Source organism: Tinamus guttatus, unplaced genomic scaffold (assembly GCF_059628265.1).
Source record: "Tinamus guttatus ecotype Peru unplaced genomic scaffold, ASM5962826v1 Tinamus_guttatus_pri_ptg000291l, whole genome shotgun sequence".
Lineage (NCBI taxonomy): Eukaryota > Metazoa > Chordata > Aves > Tinamiformes > Tinamidae > Tinamus > Tinamus guttatus.
Window position 1 is genome coordinate 910,964 of NW_028288825.1, and position 20,345 is coordinate 931,308.

Sequence of the window (20,345 nt, forward strand, 5' to 3'; positions counted from 1 at the left end):
GGGAGACCCGTGATAGCTGTATTTAATCTAGAGCGGGAGATTTATCTCTTCTGCACCCAGACTGTGCACAGATTTAAAACAAAGCAAGCCCAGATGCTTCATTTTGAAGCCTCCATTCTTTTTTTCTCCAATAAAGGTGATTTTGGTTAACAGTGGACTGAAAAAAAAAATGAAAAGATATTTTTTCTTCGACTGTAGTTATATAAACGCTGAGTGTGGGCAAAAAGAAAAACATTTAAAGTCAAAAACCTCTAATTGATATTTTAAAGAGTATCTATATGTGTGTATATACCCACACATGCAATCACACATATACATAAAACTCTATAGCCAAAAAAAAAAAAAAATCATGCTTAAATACTACTGATGCCAGATAAACTGGAGCCAATGAGGATTTTATTAAGAAAATATTTATCTGCATTCAAAAACAACAACAAAAAATAATTACGAACACTAAACTTTCTCTTTGCTTTTAACAACTAAGTTGCCACGGGTTTTACTGTGGGAGAGCAGTACATGAAGAAGGTTCGTTAATGATGAGCAGAAGCTGGTTAAGCAATTTGGTTTTTAGAGACTGATGGAACACGATGGATTGGGGAGGGTGCGGAGAGGGAAGGTTTGGGGAGGGGGGAGGAAAGACACACACTTAAAAGATTCATTTCACATTATAAAAAAAACAACATGATTTTCTCGTAACACCAAGCAGGCCTACAGCATACAAAGCAGGCTAAGTACAGGCAGACTTTAGACAGCTAGTGGGTCCTTGACATCTGATTTCTTTGGTCTGTCCAAATTCTGGAGGTTATTTCAATTTTTCCAATTTCGAATTGTACCTTTTTTGTCAAACACATCCAATTCTCATTGTTGGAGGGTTTTTTTTCCCATATATGCTGTGCTGCTGACTCCAGAAGTACTTTTTGCTATTAAAAATTTAAATGTTTTGCAAGAACTAAAGAGGGTCAGCCGTGCAGGGAAACGGTTATTTTTCACTGGTTTTACTTGGGGATAAATCATCCTCCAAGTCAGGGAAAGCTGGTGTTAATGTTTTAAGGAAAAAAAAGAGTCCAGAGGGGAAGGAAGTGTGGTTCTTTGGGCTCAGAAAATTCGTGGTCGCCGTATCATGATGGCTTTCAAAGCTCCAGTGAGTTTTGGCCCACAAAAGCAGCTTTCTCTCCAAGCTCACTGGGGTGAAACACCACGAGCTTTGCTCATTATCAGCCTGGTCTGCAGCAGCTCCTATCGTTTCCATCTCGAAGCAGATGGAAATGGGTCTTCCCGCAACAAGTGCTGGGTTTGATCTCAGGATTGGCGTGATCACCACCCAGCTAATTACCCCGGTACCAAAGCAGTGGGCATGGAGGCCCAGCAACCTCTAAGGAAGGCGGCAGCACCCCAAGCTGGGACGGGATAAGGGCTTCTCCAAAAGGTGTGCAAGCAACAAAGCATTTCTGGAGTCCTCAAGCACACACGCAAGCATATCCTCCGTGTGAGATTCTTCATGGACAGAGGAAAACCCAAAGTGCACAGCAATCATCTTCAAAATCAATATAACCGAGAGAATGCAAAGAGCTACGTGTCATTATTCATGGAGGCAACATCGAAATGTCCGAGGCTGACAAATGACATAAAGAAAAGTGATTTTTGCCTACCTACATAACAATGGTCAAGGTTCGGGTTCATGGCTAGAGACCCTCGCTGAGAAGTGTCTGCCCTACAACCAGCCAACCACTTTGCTTCTTTAGTGCAGCGTGAGAGCAAATGCAAGAGACCGACACAGACATTCAAAGCGTCATGGATAGGGGCAAGGGTGAAAGGGTTGGTCAAGCAGCTGCAAGGAGAAAGCGAGCACTTCTAGAAAAGCTGAGGTTATTAATCGGTTTAGTATCAGGGAAAGCCATTAGAAACCCTATTACCCAAATATCCCTTCAAGTAATGCTTCTGAGAGAACAAAAAAAAAGGAAAAAAAATCATTTGCAGAAAAAACAAAGCTGTAATCGATAATCCCTCCCCGCCTCCCTCTCCTTACCCACCTCTCCCACCCCAGGAGGGTTTGCGTCTTTGGTTTCCCCACCACTAAATGATATCCCGGAGGAATCCAGATTCCCCGTCCTCCTCCCACGTCCCCTCCTCTCCCAAGCCCTTACCCCGTAAAATTGTGATCTTTTTTTTTTTTTTTTTAAGCAGACAAATTACTTGAAAAAATTAGACAGAGCCAATTGCAGACAAGTTACCTATCTGCTTATCTGGAGCAAAACCAAAAAAACAAACCCCCCAAAACCCTCGAGAACTTGGAAACTAAAAGGGATTGATATCCTCAAAATTTCCAACAGCAGCAAAGGGGAAAAAATGATAAAAACAAAGCAAAAACAAAGAAAAGCTGCAGAAAGGAGCAGGGAAGGGAAAAGATGTCAAGTCGAATGGAAGTTAACACAGACTCTTCACAGAAATGCAAAAATATCACCCTTAGAGGAAATCCCCCATGCCCAGAATATTTTGGATTCTCTAAGGAATCCAAAATTTTTGTTTTTCTTTTTCTCCTTTATGAAGTGGGTATTTCTCTCTTTTTGGATTTGCTTTTAAATCCATTGATGGATCCAGCCCGGAAACACATCAAACCAAATCAGTGTGCTGCATCTTTCTGCTGCGCAGGCTAATTTTGCTTAGCTGAAATTCTCTATTTGGGAAGCTGGGTTTGGAGGCAGGAGAAAACAAATGGGTGCATGGAAGAGATTAAAAAATAATAATAATAAAATAAATAATAATAATAAAGAAAAAAAAACAGAGAAAAACTATCCTGCCCTGTCTTGTATTAACAGCTGTGTAGGCAGTGTGAAATGCTACAAAGCTTTTGCTGTGCTACATGCAGATCTGCTGTGTAACTTAAACGATAACAACTGGGGATGCTCTCGCTTAGCATTCAGCCCAGACGAGCTACCTTCTTTTGGGAGCTGAGGCCTCATTAAAATGACCTTTCCCCACAATTATTATTTAATGAGTGCGCTCTAAAACAGAAACCCCTTGTGCCTCTGGAGGAAAAAAGTCTCAAGTAATCTCTTTTCCCACTGAAGTACTAATGACAGGCTGACAAAAAAAAAAAAAAAAAGAAAGAAAAGACAGAAAAAAAAAGAAGGATAAAGAATCTGGGGTGAGGGTGGGGGAGGAAAAGCGCCAAGTCAAATTTAATGCAGTAATTGCCACATCTCTGGACATTCGGTTATGCTTGGGCATGCGAAGAAAAAAATAGAATTTTAAAAAAACAGTACTGGAAAAAAGAGACTTTAAATGTGTGCTTTAGGGAATGAAAAAGAAAAACCTCTGGCTTTCAAATAGTGGAGACCTGGCGCTCAGCACCCACCCGGAGCTCTGGGTAGGACCGAAATCCATTCAAAGAGCCTACCAAGAGTGGGAAAAAGTCAGGAAAATAAAAGAAAAAAAAAAGAGGAAAAAATCCATGATGGACAAAAAGAAAAAAAAAAATAGAAAAAACGAAATTAAAAGGGTGAGGGGGTTGTGAGAGAGAGGCCTAGGCTTTAATCTTGACAAAGGCAGCGGAGGACAGTTGCTAGCAGGGATATTTGAATAATAGAGAGTACCCAAGACTAGGTTAATTCCAGTTCTACTCATGGGGAGTGGGAGCAGGAGGGGGATGCAGAGCAGCATGGAGGGAAGCGGCAACCTACTCGCCTAATAGGAGACACAGCAAGAGAGACAAGGTACACAGGTTTAGTTAAAAATTAACTCGGTATGTTTAATAAAGCTTGGTATACCAAATCGCAGTACAAACATCAAGTCACATGGCCACACGACAGTATCCCGGTATTATAAAGAAATAATAATAAAAATTAAAAAAGGAAGGAAGGAAAAAAAAAGGAAGAAAAGAAAAAAAGGAGGAAAATAAACAACAAATGAAAAGCTCCTTCCAAACCTCTACAAAGGCCCATGACAAAATAAAATAATTAGAAAAATAATATAATAAGGATGATAAAAATAATAAGAATAATAAGGATAATAATAATAAAAATAATAAAATAATAATAAAGTGGTGATGGTAACAAGGGAGGAAGTGAGGGTAAAAACTGAAGGGAGGAAGGGGAGCAGGAAAGCAGGGGAGAGGTGGACACTAAAACCTAGTTGATAGAAAAGCTCTCAAGGAGCCAGCCGGTAATAATATCACAATGATACAAGTACAAAAAATAAAAAAGATAAAAAAGATAAAATAAAATAAAAGCCGGGCTGATAAAGCAGGCTACGCTGCCAAGAACAAAGATGGCCGCCCTCACTCCGACCATCAAAATGGCTGACCCGGCCCGCCAGGCCCCTGGCTTGCCCTGGCCGCCCCGGCCCGCCCGCTCACCCGCTGCCGCCACGGGAGAGGGGCGCGCGGGGGGTCGCGCGTGCTATGAGCTAGTAACCTTGATCAAACGAGTCCTCCGAGGAGTCGCTGAAGGAAGATCCCGCCTCGGCCTCCCGCAGCAGCAAGCAAAAGGGCTGCTTCCGACCGGCGGCCGCCTTGGCCTTGAGAGTCCGCCCGGGCGCCAGCCCGCGGGCGGCCGCCTTGAGGCCGCCGGCCGCCTTGCCGCCCTTCCTGGCCGCTGTGCTGTAGAGGCCGGGCGGCCTGGGCTTGGAGCCGGACGGGGACTGCGCTGGCCACTCGTCCCTCAGCGATCCCTCCTCCTCCGAGTCCGTATCTGCGGTCAGAGCGGGGGGAAGAGCGTTAAAGCAGCCGATGGGGCTGGTTTTTGGGGGGGAATGCTGCAGTGCCAAGCGACTGTCAACCAGGGTGCGGAGTCAGGGCAGGAGCCTCAAAATTACCAAAATAGGTGTTTCCCAGGGCGCTGCCAACTGTTAGAAATAAACACTCTCCACCTAGGCCAGGCGGCTGCAGTCCTTCCTCGTTTTTAGGTAGGATTTGAGGGAGTTTTACACCTAAGAATGGAAAACTGAGGTAGGAGTTGCCGTTAGGAAGATGCCCATCCAAAGCATAGCAATGCCACCAGCTGGCCGCTGATCTGCGTTACCCTTAACTACAGTAATGCTAAAATATTCTGACCCAAACCCTCCTTTTTACAGGAATTGCTCTTCCAAAGGGCTTTTGTGGTGGACACCAAGAAGTAACACAGACTAAGTTGTTCCTTGTTTTGCAAGCTGCGAATTTCCTAAACTTGACAGCCCCCATGGGTGCCAAGAAGTTTTCCAGAGGTTCCCTCCCAAGCTGGAGGTGTGAAACAAAAAGTACACGGTGCCCAGGTGGATATGAGCTGTTACAGCTCATGAAGGCACTGTTAACACTGTGGTGCTATGGGTGGTACTGTGAGGACCGCATCTGAGGCAGCAGATGCTCTCCGATGTTGGTCCAGGTCAGGCACCGCTCTCCGCGTCTCTTGCACTGGTTTTGGAAAGGGAGGAATGAGAGCTGGCAGTCTAGGAGGCCCCAAAGCCCAAATCCACAAATGGCCCAGGGCACTTCTGTTAAAATCGGTGGGAATCACTCAGCGTGCTCATTGGACCTATGCCAAACACCTTCAGGGACTCCAGCTAAGGAGTCATGAGGTTAGGATGAGATGGAAGGATTTGGCACTAGTCCCATTTCTCCTCCTCCACAGCAAAAAGCCTACCAGTCATGGAGATGCTGCCATATGCTCAACCTGCCCTCCCGAATCCATCATGCTTGGGTGATCAAACGACTGGCTAAAGCCCTTCCTTTGAAGTTGTACACAGTTGAAGAGGCTGGGACCAACGCTGAGCCATTTCACAAAGTTCTTCAGTAATGATTATCTTACTGCAGAGGGCACATTTCTACACTGCTCACGCACAGACTGTCTTGTTGGAGGGATGGTGGGGTTCAAACAACAGCTCCTTTAGATCTGGGGAGGCAGTTTTTGGTCTTGAAACCAGAGCACCAAGTGTGAGTGCATTGAAAAAACTCTCTGCCATGAGTCAAGGCTTTCAGCTGCAACACTGGCTTGTGTCTCCTCTCCAGCCATGACCCTGCTCTCCTCTCCAAAAGCTACAAAGCTCCCAGTTTAGGAGCCATAAGGCTGTTCCTGGATGAGAAACATACTCAAGAGCAGAACAGATGGATGGTTTGTGCATCACCGCCAGCCAAAGGTCGAATGATGTGTTCAAGTCCAGTGGACAAAATGGCTCTTATTTTGCCAAGTTAAGGGCTAATTTCATGCCAAACATTTGTTCAGTTGGAAAATCTCTAGCTCATCATCCTCCCCATTTGTGAAGTTTCTAAACTGGCGTTGCGTGGGGACATACATTTGTTGTATTTGCAAACACCCTGTAAGTGTTTCAACATGGGACTTACGTAGCTGTAAGCAAAGGAAAATATCCGAATTTAAAAGGGAGTTAAGACAATTAAACAACAAGCCACAGATCATAAACTCCAAGACCCTAACACACTCTACATCCCATCTTCTGCCTGAACCATTAAAGACAAAGTCATCTGGTTTTCCTAGCATCATCCTTGCTCCCCGAGGGATGAAGGGCAGCACACACAGCACATTTATGTGCTATTATTTCAGCAGATACTCCTCTCCATTGTCCCAGCAACAGCATCTCATCATCATCCCAAGTCTTGAGCTCTGGAAACAGATCACCCATGGCAAGGCTAGCCCAGACACGCTCAGACTGCCGGCCACATTGGCACAGCTGGCACCAAAGGACATTCAGTTCCACGCTTTCTTAAATACACTTAGCACCTGATACCCGGAAGGCTCCTACCACAGCTGGAGACCACAATGTAATGGCCTCCTTCTTATACCTCAAGTTGACTGGTTGGCCCTAGCACCTTCCCAACACTATCTGTAATTCAGATTTTTCCTTTCTTAGTAGAGGTCATTAAGTCTGCCTGGTCCCTAAATCCAGGATCCTCCATCTCAGGTACACGTGGGGTTCAGAACGGAGGACTACAGCCATCAGTACACAGGATGCTGGCATTGAGATGAACTCCTACGAGACAGATAGGAAGGCTGAGGACAGCCAGCTAGGAACCAAACCATAAGAAAGCAAAGCCAGGCACTGAAGAAGGGGAGGAGAATGCCTGCAAACATCAGTGACTCTTGGCAGGCTTCACCTCCTCTAGCTACCTCCAAGGCATCATCCTACGGCTAATCCTACCCAAGTTTCCGAAGACCTCAAAAATCAACAACAAAACACCTCTGCAGCAGAGCTCCTTTTTGGCAGGTAGATGGAGAGTGTTTACTCCCAATGTAAGCAAGGACGTGGGTCAACTTCAGTCTTAAGACATTTTTCCTCAACGACCATCAGCACAACATTGGCCAGACACCAATGTCAGCTCTCTCTTGGACAGCAATTTGGGTGGACCCTGGGCAACACGCACTCACCCCAAAGGCACATCAGCATTGATTAGTTGAGGAGGAGAACCTTCTGTCACAAAGCAAAAACAGACCCATCTCCAAGACCCCTTCCAAGGGGCTAGAAACCCCTGCCGCAAGTCCCCACAACAGACCGCGCCATGAGAAGAGATAAATGAGGGGTTACTTACTGTAGGAGTAGCTGCTAACTTCAGATATTGCTGGTGAATGGGAAACCTTGAGCTGATTTTTGACTTTTAACCCCACCTCCATCTTCTTCATTTTGGCAGCCACTTTGTTTTTACCTTCCTTGGCGGTTTTAAGCGACAGGCCCAGGTTCTTGGCCAGATTCTTCTTCTCCTCCTTGATCGGCAGAGTCTCATGGGGTGGGAGGTACCTGCTGCCACCTCCGCTCGATTTTGTCTTCCCCCCAGAGCTGTCAGCAAATTTGAAGGGGGATTTGAGCTTGTCTTGCTTGGTGAGCGACAAGGCCTTGTCGAGCTTGCTGGCCAGCTGCTCCTGATCCGATGGCACCTTTTTCTTCTTGAGCTTTAACTGCGAGGGGAAAGGAAGGGACAGTGGTGAATACAGAGCAGACATTGTGACAGACCCTATGGATTTTAAAAGCTCCAGTTTCAGTCTCTTGTGCATGCCAATTAATACAGTCTCGAAAGGAAGGACTTAACCCCCAAAGCTGCCATAACCAGACAAGGTACTGGAGAGAAAGAGAAGGGAGATGCCAGTGAGCAGTTCAGCTTCACTCCTGTCAAGCATTAGAAGATTAACTTAGAAAAAAATTAGTTTTCTTCCAAAAGAAATACATCCACAGAACAACATGTTCTTCAAGGATTTTTTTTTCTCATCACCTTCGGGATTTTAGGATATGTTTGGGCCAGTTTTGCAAGCTTTTCTCTAAATCCTAAGGATTAAAAGTCTTCTTTACCCAAAAAACACCCAACCAAATAAAGATTTCCACATAATCAACCAGCTCCAGCGTCTGGATGCCAAAACAAAGAAAAGACAAATAAGTCTCAGCAAGAACATCAGGACCTCTGTGTTATACACAGGGCTGTTACACCCTTCCGTATTTTCCTGATCCTTCCATAATGCAAACACACTTTACGTGTGCTGCGACTAGATAAGAGCAGTTCTAACATACTTGGCCTGTATGAATCTGGGATTTCATCATTAGCTTAAAGGTCTGGTAAATACCTCACCAGTAAATACCTCATTTACAGAAGAAAATGTTTTTACCACTCTCTTTTGCCTACCAAGGAGGTTCAGTCAAAGTTATTGCTTGCACATTGCTCCCCAAGGCGCAGAGAGCCCTCCTGTGAGGGGTTTCTAGACACGACAGGACTGAGAGCCAAGGCTGTAAGGCCTGGAGGAGTTACCCAGTGCAGCCCAGCACCAGCAAAGGAGAGAAATCTGCTTTCTGCCCACAGCTCTGCATCCCCCACGAGGGCACTGACCTCATTTGAGAAGCTGGGAGTCACATCGTGCTCTTCCCAGCTCTGGTTTCTCCCTTTCATCTTGCCACTGCTGCTCTCCACATCGTCGTCCTCCTCCGGGAGGGCCCCTTTGTGCCTCTTCTTCATGCCCTCACCAGTCTCGGAGTCTTCAGAGAGCAACAAGGACTTGCTCAGTCTGCAAGCCAAGCACAGCATGGGTCAGGCTGGGGGGGTCTTTGCTCCCTGTGAGACCCACCAAGCTCCAAAGGGAGGTTAATGCCTCCTAGGGAAGCAGGGATCCTCAACGGGAGCCAAGTCCATTGCGGAGTGACGGCCCTTTGGGCAAGCCGAGGGCCTGACTTTGTTTTCCACTGAACAGGAAAGCCAACGAGCCCTGCTTCTCCACACTCTCAGCTAGCAGCATAGGTGAGGTTAGCTGAAACCAGACACCTGCAAGGTGGCCCCTGAAAGGAAGTAGTTTTCTTGAGAAAAAAAGCCACCGAAAAGTGCCCAATTTGGTACAGAGCAGCAGGGGGAAGAACAGACAGCCGAGTTGATCCTGCAGGTCTTTCTCCACCTCTGTTTGCATGGACTGTCTAGGAGCAGAGGGAGATTCCCGGGTCCCAAGGAGGTGCCAGACCCCTTGGACTCTTGCTCTGGTCACTCAGGTCTGAGCAAGGAGGTGACAATGCAGCAGAGCTGAGGGGAACCAGTGCACAGGGTGGCTCGGAGGGGACGAGGGCACTGGGGGCACTGGCTCGCACAAAGGACGGCCTTACGAGCCTGGCCCCTCTCTGAGAGATGTTTGCAGCCTGCATCTTTGGTCTCTACCCAGGATTTAGGGGGAAAGGAGGGGGTAAATAAAATAAATAAACAAACAAACAAAGTAGGTGAGACTAGAAGCACATCCTTTGCTGCTCCCCGGCAGCGTCCAGCAACTAGCTGATGGTTCAACACCTTGAGATCTCTACCAAGCCTCTGTGAAATGCTTCCACATGCCATTTCCTTTATGCTAAGCCTGCCCCAGACACAGGGCAGCTTCCAAGTGTTTCCCCTCCCCTCCATCCTCTCCACTGCTTTCCGCAGACAGCTGAACTGACACCTCGGGTCCTTCACCCTGCACCTGCATGTCCCACACCAGCAACCCCGCGACACAGGGACGTGCACAGAGCACACGCACAATTCCAACCGCCTCTCCTGCCTTTCCTGGTACCCAAACCAGAGAAGCAAAACACAGAGCCACCAAGAGGAAAGATTTTCAGAAGCATGTGGTCAGTGGGAGCTGGGGACCTGAATCCAATTTGTGGTCTTGAAAGGACATTCGTAAAAATACGTAACATAGAGAGGCAGCTTTGAGGCGCCTTCACTTTGGAGAATCTTGGCCATCTATAGATGGTTCTGTGGACAGCTGTGCCGTGATCCAGGCACCCAAATGAGAGCAGCTGGACTTGCGAAAAAAAGAAAAAAAGCAGAAGACAGAATGATCCAGACACTTGATAAAGAGAGTTCAGGCCAAGCCAACTCCCACTGATTACGGGAACAGAAGACAGCAGAAACGTAGCAGAAAGGTCCTAAAAAGCAGTTAACCTGAAACAGCCCTGTCCTTCCGATTTATGCCATCGGCTTCCTTGCAATTAGCTGTGCAGCGCCCACACGCGCTCCCTGCTCTCCTGAACACGCACCAAGAGACGCTGCCCGACACGAGAACTCGCTCCACGGCTGCTCCGTAAAACGTCACCACTGCTCAGCTCAACCTGGCCTGCCTGCACCCAGCACCAGGGCCACGCGCTCTGCCAGCGGGCAGGGAGGAGGCTGGCGCCGTGTCCCCGCTGCGAGGACACGCGCGTGCTAAATACACACGTCTCGGTGACACCGCGGCTGCCGGGACGGCCCTGCCGCATCCGAGGTGCTCTCCCCAAGCAGGACCCTGAGCAGCGACCCTGCCATTTTCCCGGCTTCCCCAAATTCCAGCCTTACTTTCCACTCTTGCTGTCACTCTTCCCTCTCTCCTTAATGGGCGACAGAGCGCTTGATCCAAGTTTCCTCTTCCTGGGCCTTCCAGGGCCTCTTCTCGCCAAGCTTCTACTTTTCTCGTCATGCTTTTCCCTTTAAAAAAACCACACGCTTCACTGTTAACCAAGGCAACAAAACAAAACAAAACAAAAAAGCAAAGAAAAAAACAAAATAAAATTTTGCAACCAAAAAGCAAAACAAAACAGGAAAAAAAAGGGAAATAAATCCAAAAGGAAGAAAAAAGGGAAAAATTAAAAGAAAGCAAGCAAGAATGGAAGCCAACCCAGAACCTTCGCCTGTCACCAAACTGCTAAACTGAGCTGCTGAAGCCAAGGTTGTCTCTAATACAGTCTCCCAGCTGCATTCACCAGTCATGAGGCTGTTGTGCCACATAGCCTAGGAGTGTGTTGTGCAAAGCTCTGCTGGGCCGTACTGGGAGGAGAGGAGGGGACTCGGGTTTCTCTCCGGGACCAAGAGGCAGTGGAAGTGCCTAGCTGGAAAGAGAAAGGCCGAGAGAGCAGCCCGCGACTTACTCGGAGTCCCTGCGCCGCTGCAGCTTCACCAGCTCCCGCTGCTTCTCCTTGTACCGCCGCTGCAGCTCCGCCAGCCGCATCCTGTAGTCCAGCTCCATCGCGTCCATGTTCTCGATGGCCGATTTGATGGAGTACAGCTGGGATGGGGAGGCAAGACAAGGCCAGAGGGTCAGAGCATGGCCCCTGCCTAGATATAAGGATGGTGCAGGCAAAGGTGCTGCTGTCCTTGCAAAGGCCTCTGCATGCGTATAAGGAGGACACAGACTTGCTCCTAGACAGCTACAACTGGCAGATTTGGGATGTGGTTGTGTCAGGAGCAGCCACATGAAGCAGTGGGGAGTAAAGACAGAGTTAGCCATGGGTGCATGAAGCAGCATCTAAAGCTTCATCCTCATCCTGCAGCTCGGATGCAAACCAGGCAGGGAAATCCCTCCGCACACTTGCAGTGGAGCAGAGCACCCTCAGCCACATCGCACACAGCCCTAGAGCAGGACTCGAGCCAAAACAGCCAAGCAAGGGTGCACTGTGGCTTCAGAATAACATGGTATCAGGTTTGAGAGTGAACAATCCTAGAAAGGACCTGCAGAATAAAACCAACCCATGAAGTCTCCTCCCCTTTACTTAAAAACTCCGATCAGAGTATTCCCAGTCTCGAAACCTTTAATTGCTGGGGAAAGGTTGGATAGGACAAAAGAATTTCCCAGTCTCTCCCCATAGAGAAGAACAGAGTATTAAAAACAAGACAAAAAAAAAAACCCTCTTGCACTATTTTTATTTATCCCGCTTGCCAAAGCGGTAACATATGAGCTCCTGCTGGCTCTGCACTACAAACACCACTTCTAGGGCTGCGGCGGGTCCTGCTGAGATCAGTGCTGCTGATTCACAAACACAGGAAGAAGCAAAATCACACCACGCTGCTGCCCAGCTACGCATGCAGAGAGCAGCAACGTCTCACTTTGCCAAATGCAAAAGGGCAGCACAAGCCGGGCGGTAAACGGTGCCTGGAAGAGCGAGCAGACGCACCACGGCTTGACAAGCTCCGCCACGTGAAGAGCTACTTACGGGTTCGTCTTTCTTCTGCATCCAGCTGTACTTTTTGTTGGGATTCAGCTCTCGAGGCAGTCGGATGGTTTTCAGGCTTTCCATAAAGGGGGTAGAAAGCACTTCCATGAGCATGTGGGTGCTGGCAGCGAGTAAACTCTCCAGCGTTGGCCGGACAGGGAAACTCTCTGGACCTGCTAGAAAGGGCAGAAAAAAGGCTGTAGATGTCCAGCCTCCACAACTGCCTCTCCAAGGAGCACGAGGAGAGGCTGACGACCCATTCCAGGCCATGGCAGCTCAGCTACCCTCCCTGCAGCCTCGGGGGCCCACCCGGGATCTCCCCTGCACCCAGCCATGGTACAACTGGCAGACCCCCCCGTGTCCTGCGTCGGGAAGTCACTGGAAGGTGAGATCTTTTCAGGATCTGCCAAGCTCCTACTGGAAAGCATCATCTGGAGCTACTGGGGCCTCCTCCAACACACTCCAGACTTGCTGCCTGCCAGAGGGGTGTTAAGCTGGCAGAACCAGACGAGTGGGCCTTCGCTTCCGCTCTGCACACCACAGACCGTCTAGACATGGGAGCACTTTTGGAAGGGGAAAGTAGTCCAAAAGCCACAGAGATCTCAACCTACTGCAGCAAAATCCCTGTTCCCTGTATCCAAAGCCCAGTGACTCTAGCGGTTTAGGGTCTGGCTCCTCATTGCCCACCTGAGGTCACAAGACAGCCCAACTCGTCCCTGCTCCTGTGTCCCCTTAGAGAGGACAAGGGGCTGCACACAGGGAGATGCAGCTTAGCCCAATGCTGACCGGACTCCGCACTCACAACTTACTTTGCATTTCTTGCTTCCGCTTCTCCAGCTCCATCTCTGCAATTTCGCTCAGCAAAGTGATCCCTTGCAGGAAGGAGTGCTCCAAAGCCTGCTCAGGTAACACCTCCATCTTCACCTGGGACGCAGCGACACTGGCAGTAGTCAGCAAGGAACAAGCCTGAGGCATCTCTGTGGCGGCCACCAAAGCGTTCATCCCAGCCAGCGGGTCGCCCGGTTTGATGTCCAGAGCTGGCATCTGGCAAGAGATCTCCCCATCTGTGTAGGAAGGGATCTCCGGCCCCTGCTCCCCCTCCTCAGGGGGCAAGCTGGGAAACTCCCTGCCACGGGGCACATCACCGCTCTGCAGATCCATGGATACAGAGGCCTCCTCCCGCTGCGCCGCCAGCTCCCTCTCGGGCGGCTCGCTCTCGGCGTGCACGAGCGAGCCGTCGCAGTCCATGTGCATGGAGCAGGTTTCTGCTCCGCTCCCGGCCTCTGCCTGGGCCTCTGCTTCTGCTGGACAGGCCACAACCTGGTAAGGGGGCGGGCAGCTCTGGAGGCCTTCCTGGTCCTGCTCCATAGCACCCAGGGCTTCGCCTTGATGCAGCAGGAGGTTGCAGCTGTCCACGTTCGGCACCGGGACGGCTGTGGAGGTGGCGATGTTCAGAGTCCCCATGTCCTGCTCGCACATGTCCTCCTGACTTTCTTCCATCTGCACCTCCGATTTCACCCTCTCTTCCAAGGACTCCTCTTCTGCTGCGGCTTGGATGGGCTCTAGCATTTTGGACGGAGACAGGTGGATGGGCTTGACCTCTGGAGAAAGCTCCATGTGCTCAGAGCCTTCGGCAGGCAGCGGGACGTCAGGAGCCAGGCCGTCCGCGTCGGACGCTGCGGCGGGCTGCAGGAGGTAGGGATAGTGCCTTCCGAAGGAGGGAGGCAGGGACTGGAATGGGTATCCCGGGGGGATCTCTGCAAGACATAGAAGGGACAGGCTGTATAACGGCTGGGTCTCCAAGGCACTTTCACTACAGCATTTGTTTCCAGCATCTCTCAACGCTTCCCCTCCTGCAACAGCAGCTGCTTTGAGCACCTCTCTCCTGGTTCACATGCCACCCTCTTCCTCAGGCAGCAGCACCCAAGAGGTCCCTTCCGCACTTTTCCAACACCCTCCTGTGCCAAGAGGCGGGGGTTGCTTCCTGCATCCTTCTCTCACCAAGACTTCATCCCTGAGGAACTGGCCCAGGCTCAATGCATGGGAAGAAGAGAGCACCCAGCCCCAGGCGCCCCTATGCCCCAGGCAGCGACCCCAGCCCACCAGCCTCCTCCTGGCCCCTGCCTCTCCCCTGCCGTGTACAGGAGCTACGTGGTTTTCTCCAGGGGAAGGGTTGGAAGCAGGAAAGAGCCAAGGAGAAACAGGGAGCCAGGCACAAACACAACAGGACTCTGCCAAAGCAGGGCGCTCTTACCTGGGAACAAGGCCTGAAAGGGCCCGGCAGCCTCTTTTTCCAGCTCCAGGTCTTTCTTCTCGGCGGTCTCGGGCGCCTCTTCCTTTGGAGGGATGGCAGGGGCAGGGGGCGGAGAGGCGGGGGGCGGGCTGGAAGGATGGGAGCTGGGGGTGGCGGGGTAGGAGTAGGCTGGCTGCGAAGGTGGCTCCTCCAGCTTTTGGATCACCTCAGCTTTGAGCACAGACACGGGTGAGGCCCTGGGAGAGAGGGGGGGTGGACTCACAGCCTTGCTGTAGGACGTGGAGGCGCTGGGGGACAGCACGGGTGGCTTTCGGTGCACCAGTCCCGGGGCAGAGGAGGAGAGGCCTGATTTGGCACTGTCCAGGCTGCGTTTCGTCACCTTCTCTTCCATGTCCGCGCGCTGCTCGTTCGCTTTCAACCTCTCCTGCGGCAATAACAGAGCAAAACTTAGCACGACTCTACCCGCTCCTGGAAAGCAACATGGGCCTACCTCGAAATGAGACCAAAATACAGCCTTGTCAAATGCAGCCTGGAGAAAAACACGTATTTTTTTCCCCACCATGCAACACTGTTTGACGGTCTATCAGATGGAGAGGCACACTGTCCTTGAACTAACACTTCCTACACAGAGAGCTGGCTGGGACAGAGGAGGGTTAAATGTTTAAGGTTAGGAAAGGCTGCAGGTCTGGAGTTCCAGGGCATTCCACTGCTGCCAGCGTTGCAGATGTTTCCCTGAGCCACCATGAGACATTTGTCTGGAGGTCACCAGGGCTAAAAACTCTCAAAAGAGATGCTCCTAGGGAAGGAATCAAGGCCACGCTGCTGCTGGGCAGCTCCGTGGCTGCACCGTCCAGCAGTGCCATCCCAAACCATCCCAAAACCTGGATGGACTCACCAAAGACTCCAGAACGCAGGAACCACGGCTGGACTCCCCAGTGCACCCCTACCCTCAAGACACACCTGCAACACCAACAGGGCTGCTCCTCCCCATCATTCCCCCAGCTTGAGGCTCATTTCACCCCCAGGCAAGGAACATACCACGAGCTGGGCGCTCCTCTGCAGCTCCATGGCGTGGGCCGCCTGCTGCTGCAGGATGTAGAGCTCGTGCTGCCGCAGCAGCTGCTGGTGGGAGAGGAGCTGGAGCTGGTGCGCGTGCTGCAGGGAGCTCCGCGTCGGCGGGTACATCGCGGGCCACAGCGGCGGCGCCCGCTCCATCAGCTCCGCTGCGGAATGAGCAGAGACACAGTCAGCGGGGCACAAGGATGGGGTGGCTGGAGGATTCGGGGTCCCCGGGTTCCTACCGGGGGTAGGGGATGCAATGCAGCACGCTACAGAGACACATCCAGAAAGGTGGAGGGGAAATGTAACATGTGCCCCCAAAATCCCCACTGACACCCTCCCGCGGGCCCTGAGGCTACGGGACTTGCTTTGCAACTGCTGCTGAGGGCTACACTTTCCATCTCCAAAATGCACTGAGCAAGAGCCCAGTTCACTCTCACCCTAGAGATGCTGCTTCTGGTCCCCATGGGCATCTAGGTTCCTAACTAGCCACCTCCAAAGTCTTTTTTTCTCCACAGCTGTCAGAGCCTTCAGGCAAGCTGCAGACCGCAAAGCTCGGCTTGGCAGGAGCAATGCAGACAGCACCATGTGGCTCCGGGCAGCCAGACCCTCTTCCTTGCTTCCCCAGCGTGTGTCCAACAACAACCCATCATCTTCACTGGGCCCGTGAGCACCTTGTTTCAAGCTGAAGCAGAAGGCTCCACGCTCAGGCGTTGCTGCAGGTCCTGTGCACCCATGTCACTCCCTCCCGCCACCGTGGGACACCCCATGGGACCTGTGACACGCTCGTGTCCTTACCAAAGTGCGGCAAGTGCTCACTGGGGATGACGACAAGCTGTCCTGACTGCGGGTCTCTGGCAAACTGGTAGGCAGAAGGGAGAGCTCCCCCCATGGCAGGGGGGAAGCCTGGAGTCATGCCCTGGTGCAGGGAAGGGTGGCCAAGTCCTGGAAGAAGAAACACCAGGATCACAGCTGGGGGCATTCAGCACATCTCCCGACGGCGAAGAGGCCACGTGCAGCTTGACCGCTCCAAAACACCACGATCCAACCCCTGCCTTGCCCGGTGCTCTGGGTTGTGTCTCCCTGCACCGCACACACTCACCGTAGGGGTGGCCGGCCAGCCACATGGAGGGGCTCCCCGTCCGCGGCAGCCAGGGATGAGCCGCCAAGTGCGAAGCCGGGTCTGCCGACCAGCGCCCGGAGCCCGGCAGGGTCGGGCCTCCCGTCACCATGAGGTTGGAGTTCAAGCCGTTCGTGGCACAGCCCGACGGGTGGATCCGAGCAAAATCTGCCAGCTCCTTGCTCTCCCTGCATGTGGGGGAGGCAAGAGAGAGGGTGAGGGATGATGTGAGGTACCGAGCGGCCGGAGCAGTCCGGCGGGACGGACCAGCTGCAGAACAGAGAACATTTGCAAGGTGGGCTCAGGCACTCAAGCAGAGCAGGGGCACAGGGCGGGTAACACTGTGGCCACAGTAAAACATCCCATTTCTCTGTCTCTTTGGAGGCGGCACAGATTTGCAGCAGCACTTTAGGGTCACTCTGTTGCAGATCTGGGGCCATCTGTAACCCGGTGACACCCCACTGAACGCCACGGCCTCCCCAGAGCAGCAAGGCTGGTGGCAGCAGCTCTAGCAGGACAGGGACATCCCCGGCCCCTCTCCACACAGGCTGTCCCCAAGCACGACTTGCAGCAGTGGCACCCGGAGACCCCGTCCCCGGGCTGGCCTCACCTGAGCAGCTTCTCCTGATCCCGCTCCAAGCGCCCTGCCAGGAGGTGGCTGTCCCGGTGGCGGCTCCTCTCGTCCCCGCAGTCATCCTCTGAGCGTCCGTGCCCTAAGAGGAAACGCAGAGCCACCAGGCATGAGATCCAGCTTGGGAAGCGCTGTCCCCACAGAGCTTGGAGCGCTGGGACCCAGCACACCCAAACATCACTGTCCCCAAGGCTGCATGACCTTGAAACCCTAAGTGACAGGGCAGGGCTCTACCCTTGGCTACACGATCAAAATACTCTTGCTAAGGGGGCTTCCTGGAAGCTTCATTTTGAGGTCCCACTTCTCCCAGGCCAGGCCAGTCTCCCAGGGCTGGCACCAACGGGACCAGTCTGCTCAAGGATGGGGTGGATTCCCCATCTCTCTCTGAGATTAGACCTGGCTTAATCCTGCATCAAGCCTCACAGTCTTGCTCAGCACACTTTGTGGGGGCAGATTTTTAACTCTGTTACTAAAGAGGTTCCCTCTGGTCTTAAAAAAATAAAAGGTGGGGGGAGTGGATGTTTGTCTGGAAAAATGGCTCAGCCTGAACCCAAACAGCTGGAGCAAACACAGCCTGGTGCGGCGGTGGCCGACGAGGCAGCAACTTTCAGGGGACACAAGATGCCACATTTGCCCAGCAGCACCTTGCTGGCCCTTCTTGGACACCACTGCAGCCAGTCATTCCTTTCTTTATCCAAAGTGCCCAGCTCTCTGATTTCAGATATGCTTTTCTCTAGCATCTTTCTTATACAGGCAGTTTTCCACAGCTCCTAGTTGCCCCCATCCATTTTATAATTCCGTGATAGGATCCATCTCTAAATCCATCCCAGGGGTCTGCCAGGGCCAGAGCAGGTCCAGGAGGAGCGTGTCCCGCTCTCACCAGACCGTGTCCCCTTCCCAGGTGATGCTCCTCTCCCGCAGGGCCCAGGGCGGCTGCACACAACTGGATCCCCATTCCAGGGTCCCTGCTGTCTCATGAGGACAAAGTTTGGCACATGGGAAAGCGTCTCGTAACATCAAGTCTGTTCTGCTGACAGTCTTTTGAAGGAGAGCTCCTCTGTGTATTCCCACAACCCTGGACAGCCCACGGTTTTTGCTGTCAAGTCTCCAATTCCCTCAGCTTTTACTGTCAGAAGGAATCTGGGCAGAAGACAACGTCTCTCCCATCTCCTCTCCCTATGCTTCTTCCATGGGCTTCAGGCAAAAAAGCAAAGATGCTTGAAAACCTGGCACACCTGCCTTACAAAGGACTTCACCTGGACACATCGGATTGCCTCATGTCCCCATGCGGGACATGTTCCCAGGGCATCTCCATCGCTCAGGTCCTTGTTGGAAGGCGCAGTGGCTCCCACCATCCCCTCGCACCCTGGCTGTGCCGGGGCTTGAACACCCCCCTGCCCCTCGCCCTGACCATGGTGGTGTGTGTTTGAAATCCCCATGCACTCCTAGGCTCAGGTTTCCCATGTGGAGCCCTTTTTCACACTTATTTTTCCCATCCAGAGCCCCTTTGAGTATTTATTTTCCCAACAAATGCCTGACTGCCTCTTTGGCATCCGCAATCTGGAGCGGTCCCTTGCTTAACTTGCAATCTCTCTCCTTGGCCCAAGGCAAGTGACCCTCCACCCGTGCCCACACCCTCCCCACTAGCCTTTATTAAAAACACATCATTTTATCTCAGCTCCTCCCTCTCCACCTACATTATTTGCAATCGGTTATTTATAGGCAGGTTTATTATCTTTTTTTCATCCCCTCTATCCACACACACTTTCCTATTCATATAACTTCTCCCTAGCCCTGACCCCACTAACAGGATGGTCCCTTTTCTGTACAGACCGACGATTGTGTGGACAGTGAATGATCATTTTGTCTATATATATGAACATGACGCACGGCCTGCATAGAAAAATTCAATCAGTTATGCACAGAGGAAAGGCTTAGACCCGTTCCCTTGACAACCAATGCCCAGCACTAAATACTTGCATTTTACTTGCCAAATACTACAGATTAGCCAACTAAAGCCTGCTTTCTCGATCTTAAAAGGTCTAAACATTCAAGCACCGTCCACTCGGCGCAGGCAAGCTAATGTTATTAGACGAATATCTCCTGGCACACAAAGAGGCAGGAGACAGCGCTTGGAGGGCAAACGGAGGAGAAAAGCGGGCTTGTTTTCTGTCTGAAAGCCAAGGGCATCCCTTAGCAACGGGCCCGAAGGGCTGCCAGAATCCAGCCCTGTTTGCAGCCTTTTAGTCCGGCTCAGTAAATTACATTTAACGCAAGCTGGGAGGCTCTGGGCGATTGCACGGCTGAACAAACAGCGCCCTGTGCTGCCCACGAGGTGCTCGGGTGGCTCCTGCCCGGCCATGGGGATGATGACGATGGGAATGGGGGCAGGCAGGGATGAGGAGAGGGGCTTGCCCGCTCCGGATAGCCCCTACACGAGTCTCGTTGTGAGCAGAGCGTGGAAATGTACGTGGAGCGATGCGGCCCCCGCGTGCCGGTACCGCAGCCCACCCGCTCACAGCCCTCGTCGCCTTGGTGGCCTCGGGTTTGCTGTCATGGAACCGGGGAGCAAGGCAGGAAACAGCCATGGCACAGGGCTACAAGGATGATGAGAGGCCTGGAACATCTGCCCTGTGAGGGGAGGCTGAGGGAGCTGGGCCTGTTCGGCCTGGAGAAGAGAAGGCTGAGAGGGGATCTAATCAGTGTATATAAGTACCTCAAGGGAGGCAGTGAAGAGGATGGTGCTGGCCTCTTTTCAGTGGTGGCCACCGACAGAACTAGAGGAAATGGCCACAAACTGAAGCACCAAAAGTTCCACATGAACTTAAGGAAAAATTTCTTGACAGTGAGGGTGCCAGAGCACTGGAACAGGCTGTCCAGAGAGGTTGGGGAGTCTCCTT

At 51.6% G+C, this 20,345-nt stretch overlaps 1 protein-coding gene across 2 annotated transcripts in view; it reads right to left on the reverse strand.

Moving 5' to 3' along the window:
• TNRC18 (trinucleotide repeat containing 18) overlaps positions 1-20,345 on the reverse strand; it is a 51,806-nt gene that overhangs the window by 14,097 nt on the left and 17,364 nt on the right. The window contains exons 4-15 of one of the 2 annotated variants that reach the window (XM_088527745.1): positions 17,425-17,527; positions 16,797-17,002; positions 16,493-16,639; positions 15,674-15,858; positions 14,636-15,059; positions 13,191-14,138; positions 12,382-12,554; positions 11,320-11,456; positions 10,751-10,879; positions 8,795-8,969; positions 7,514-7,877; positions 4,413-4,688 (exon numbers count right to left, since the gene is read on the reverse strand). In XM_088527745.1, the coding sequence (XP_088383871.1) occupies positions 4,413-4,688; positions 7,514-7,877; positions 8,795-8,969; positions 10,751-10,879; positions 11,320-11,456; positions 12,382-12,554; positions 13,191-14,138; positions 14,636-15,059; positions 15,674-15,858; positions 16,493-16,639; positions 16,797-17,002; positions 17,425-17,527 (3,267 nt within the window). Of the gene's footprint in view, positions 1-4,412; positions 4,689-7,513; positions 7,878-8,794; positions 8,970-10,750; positions 10,880-11,319; positions 11,457-12,381; positions 12,558-13,190; positions 14,139-14,635; positions 15,060-15,673; positions 15,859-16,492; positions 16,640-16,796; positions 17,003-17,424; positions 17,528-20,345 lie in introns of both variants that reach the window. The other variant, XM_088527744.1, reaches the window with a different exon arrangement.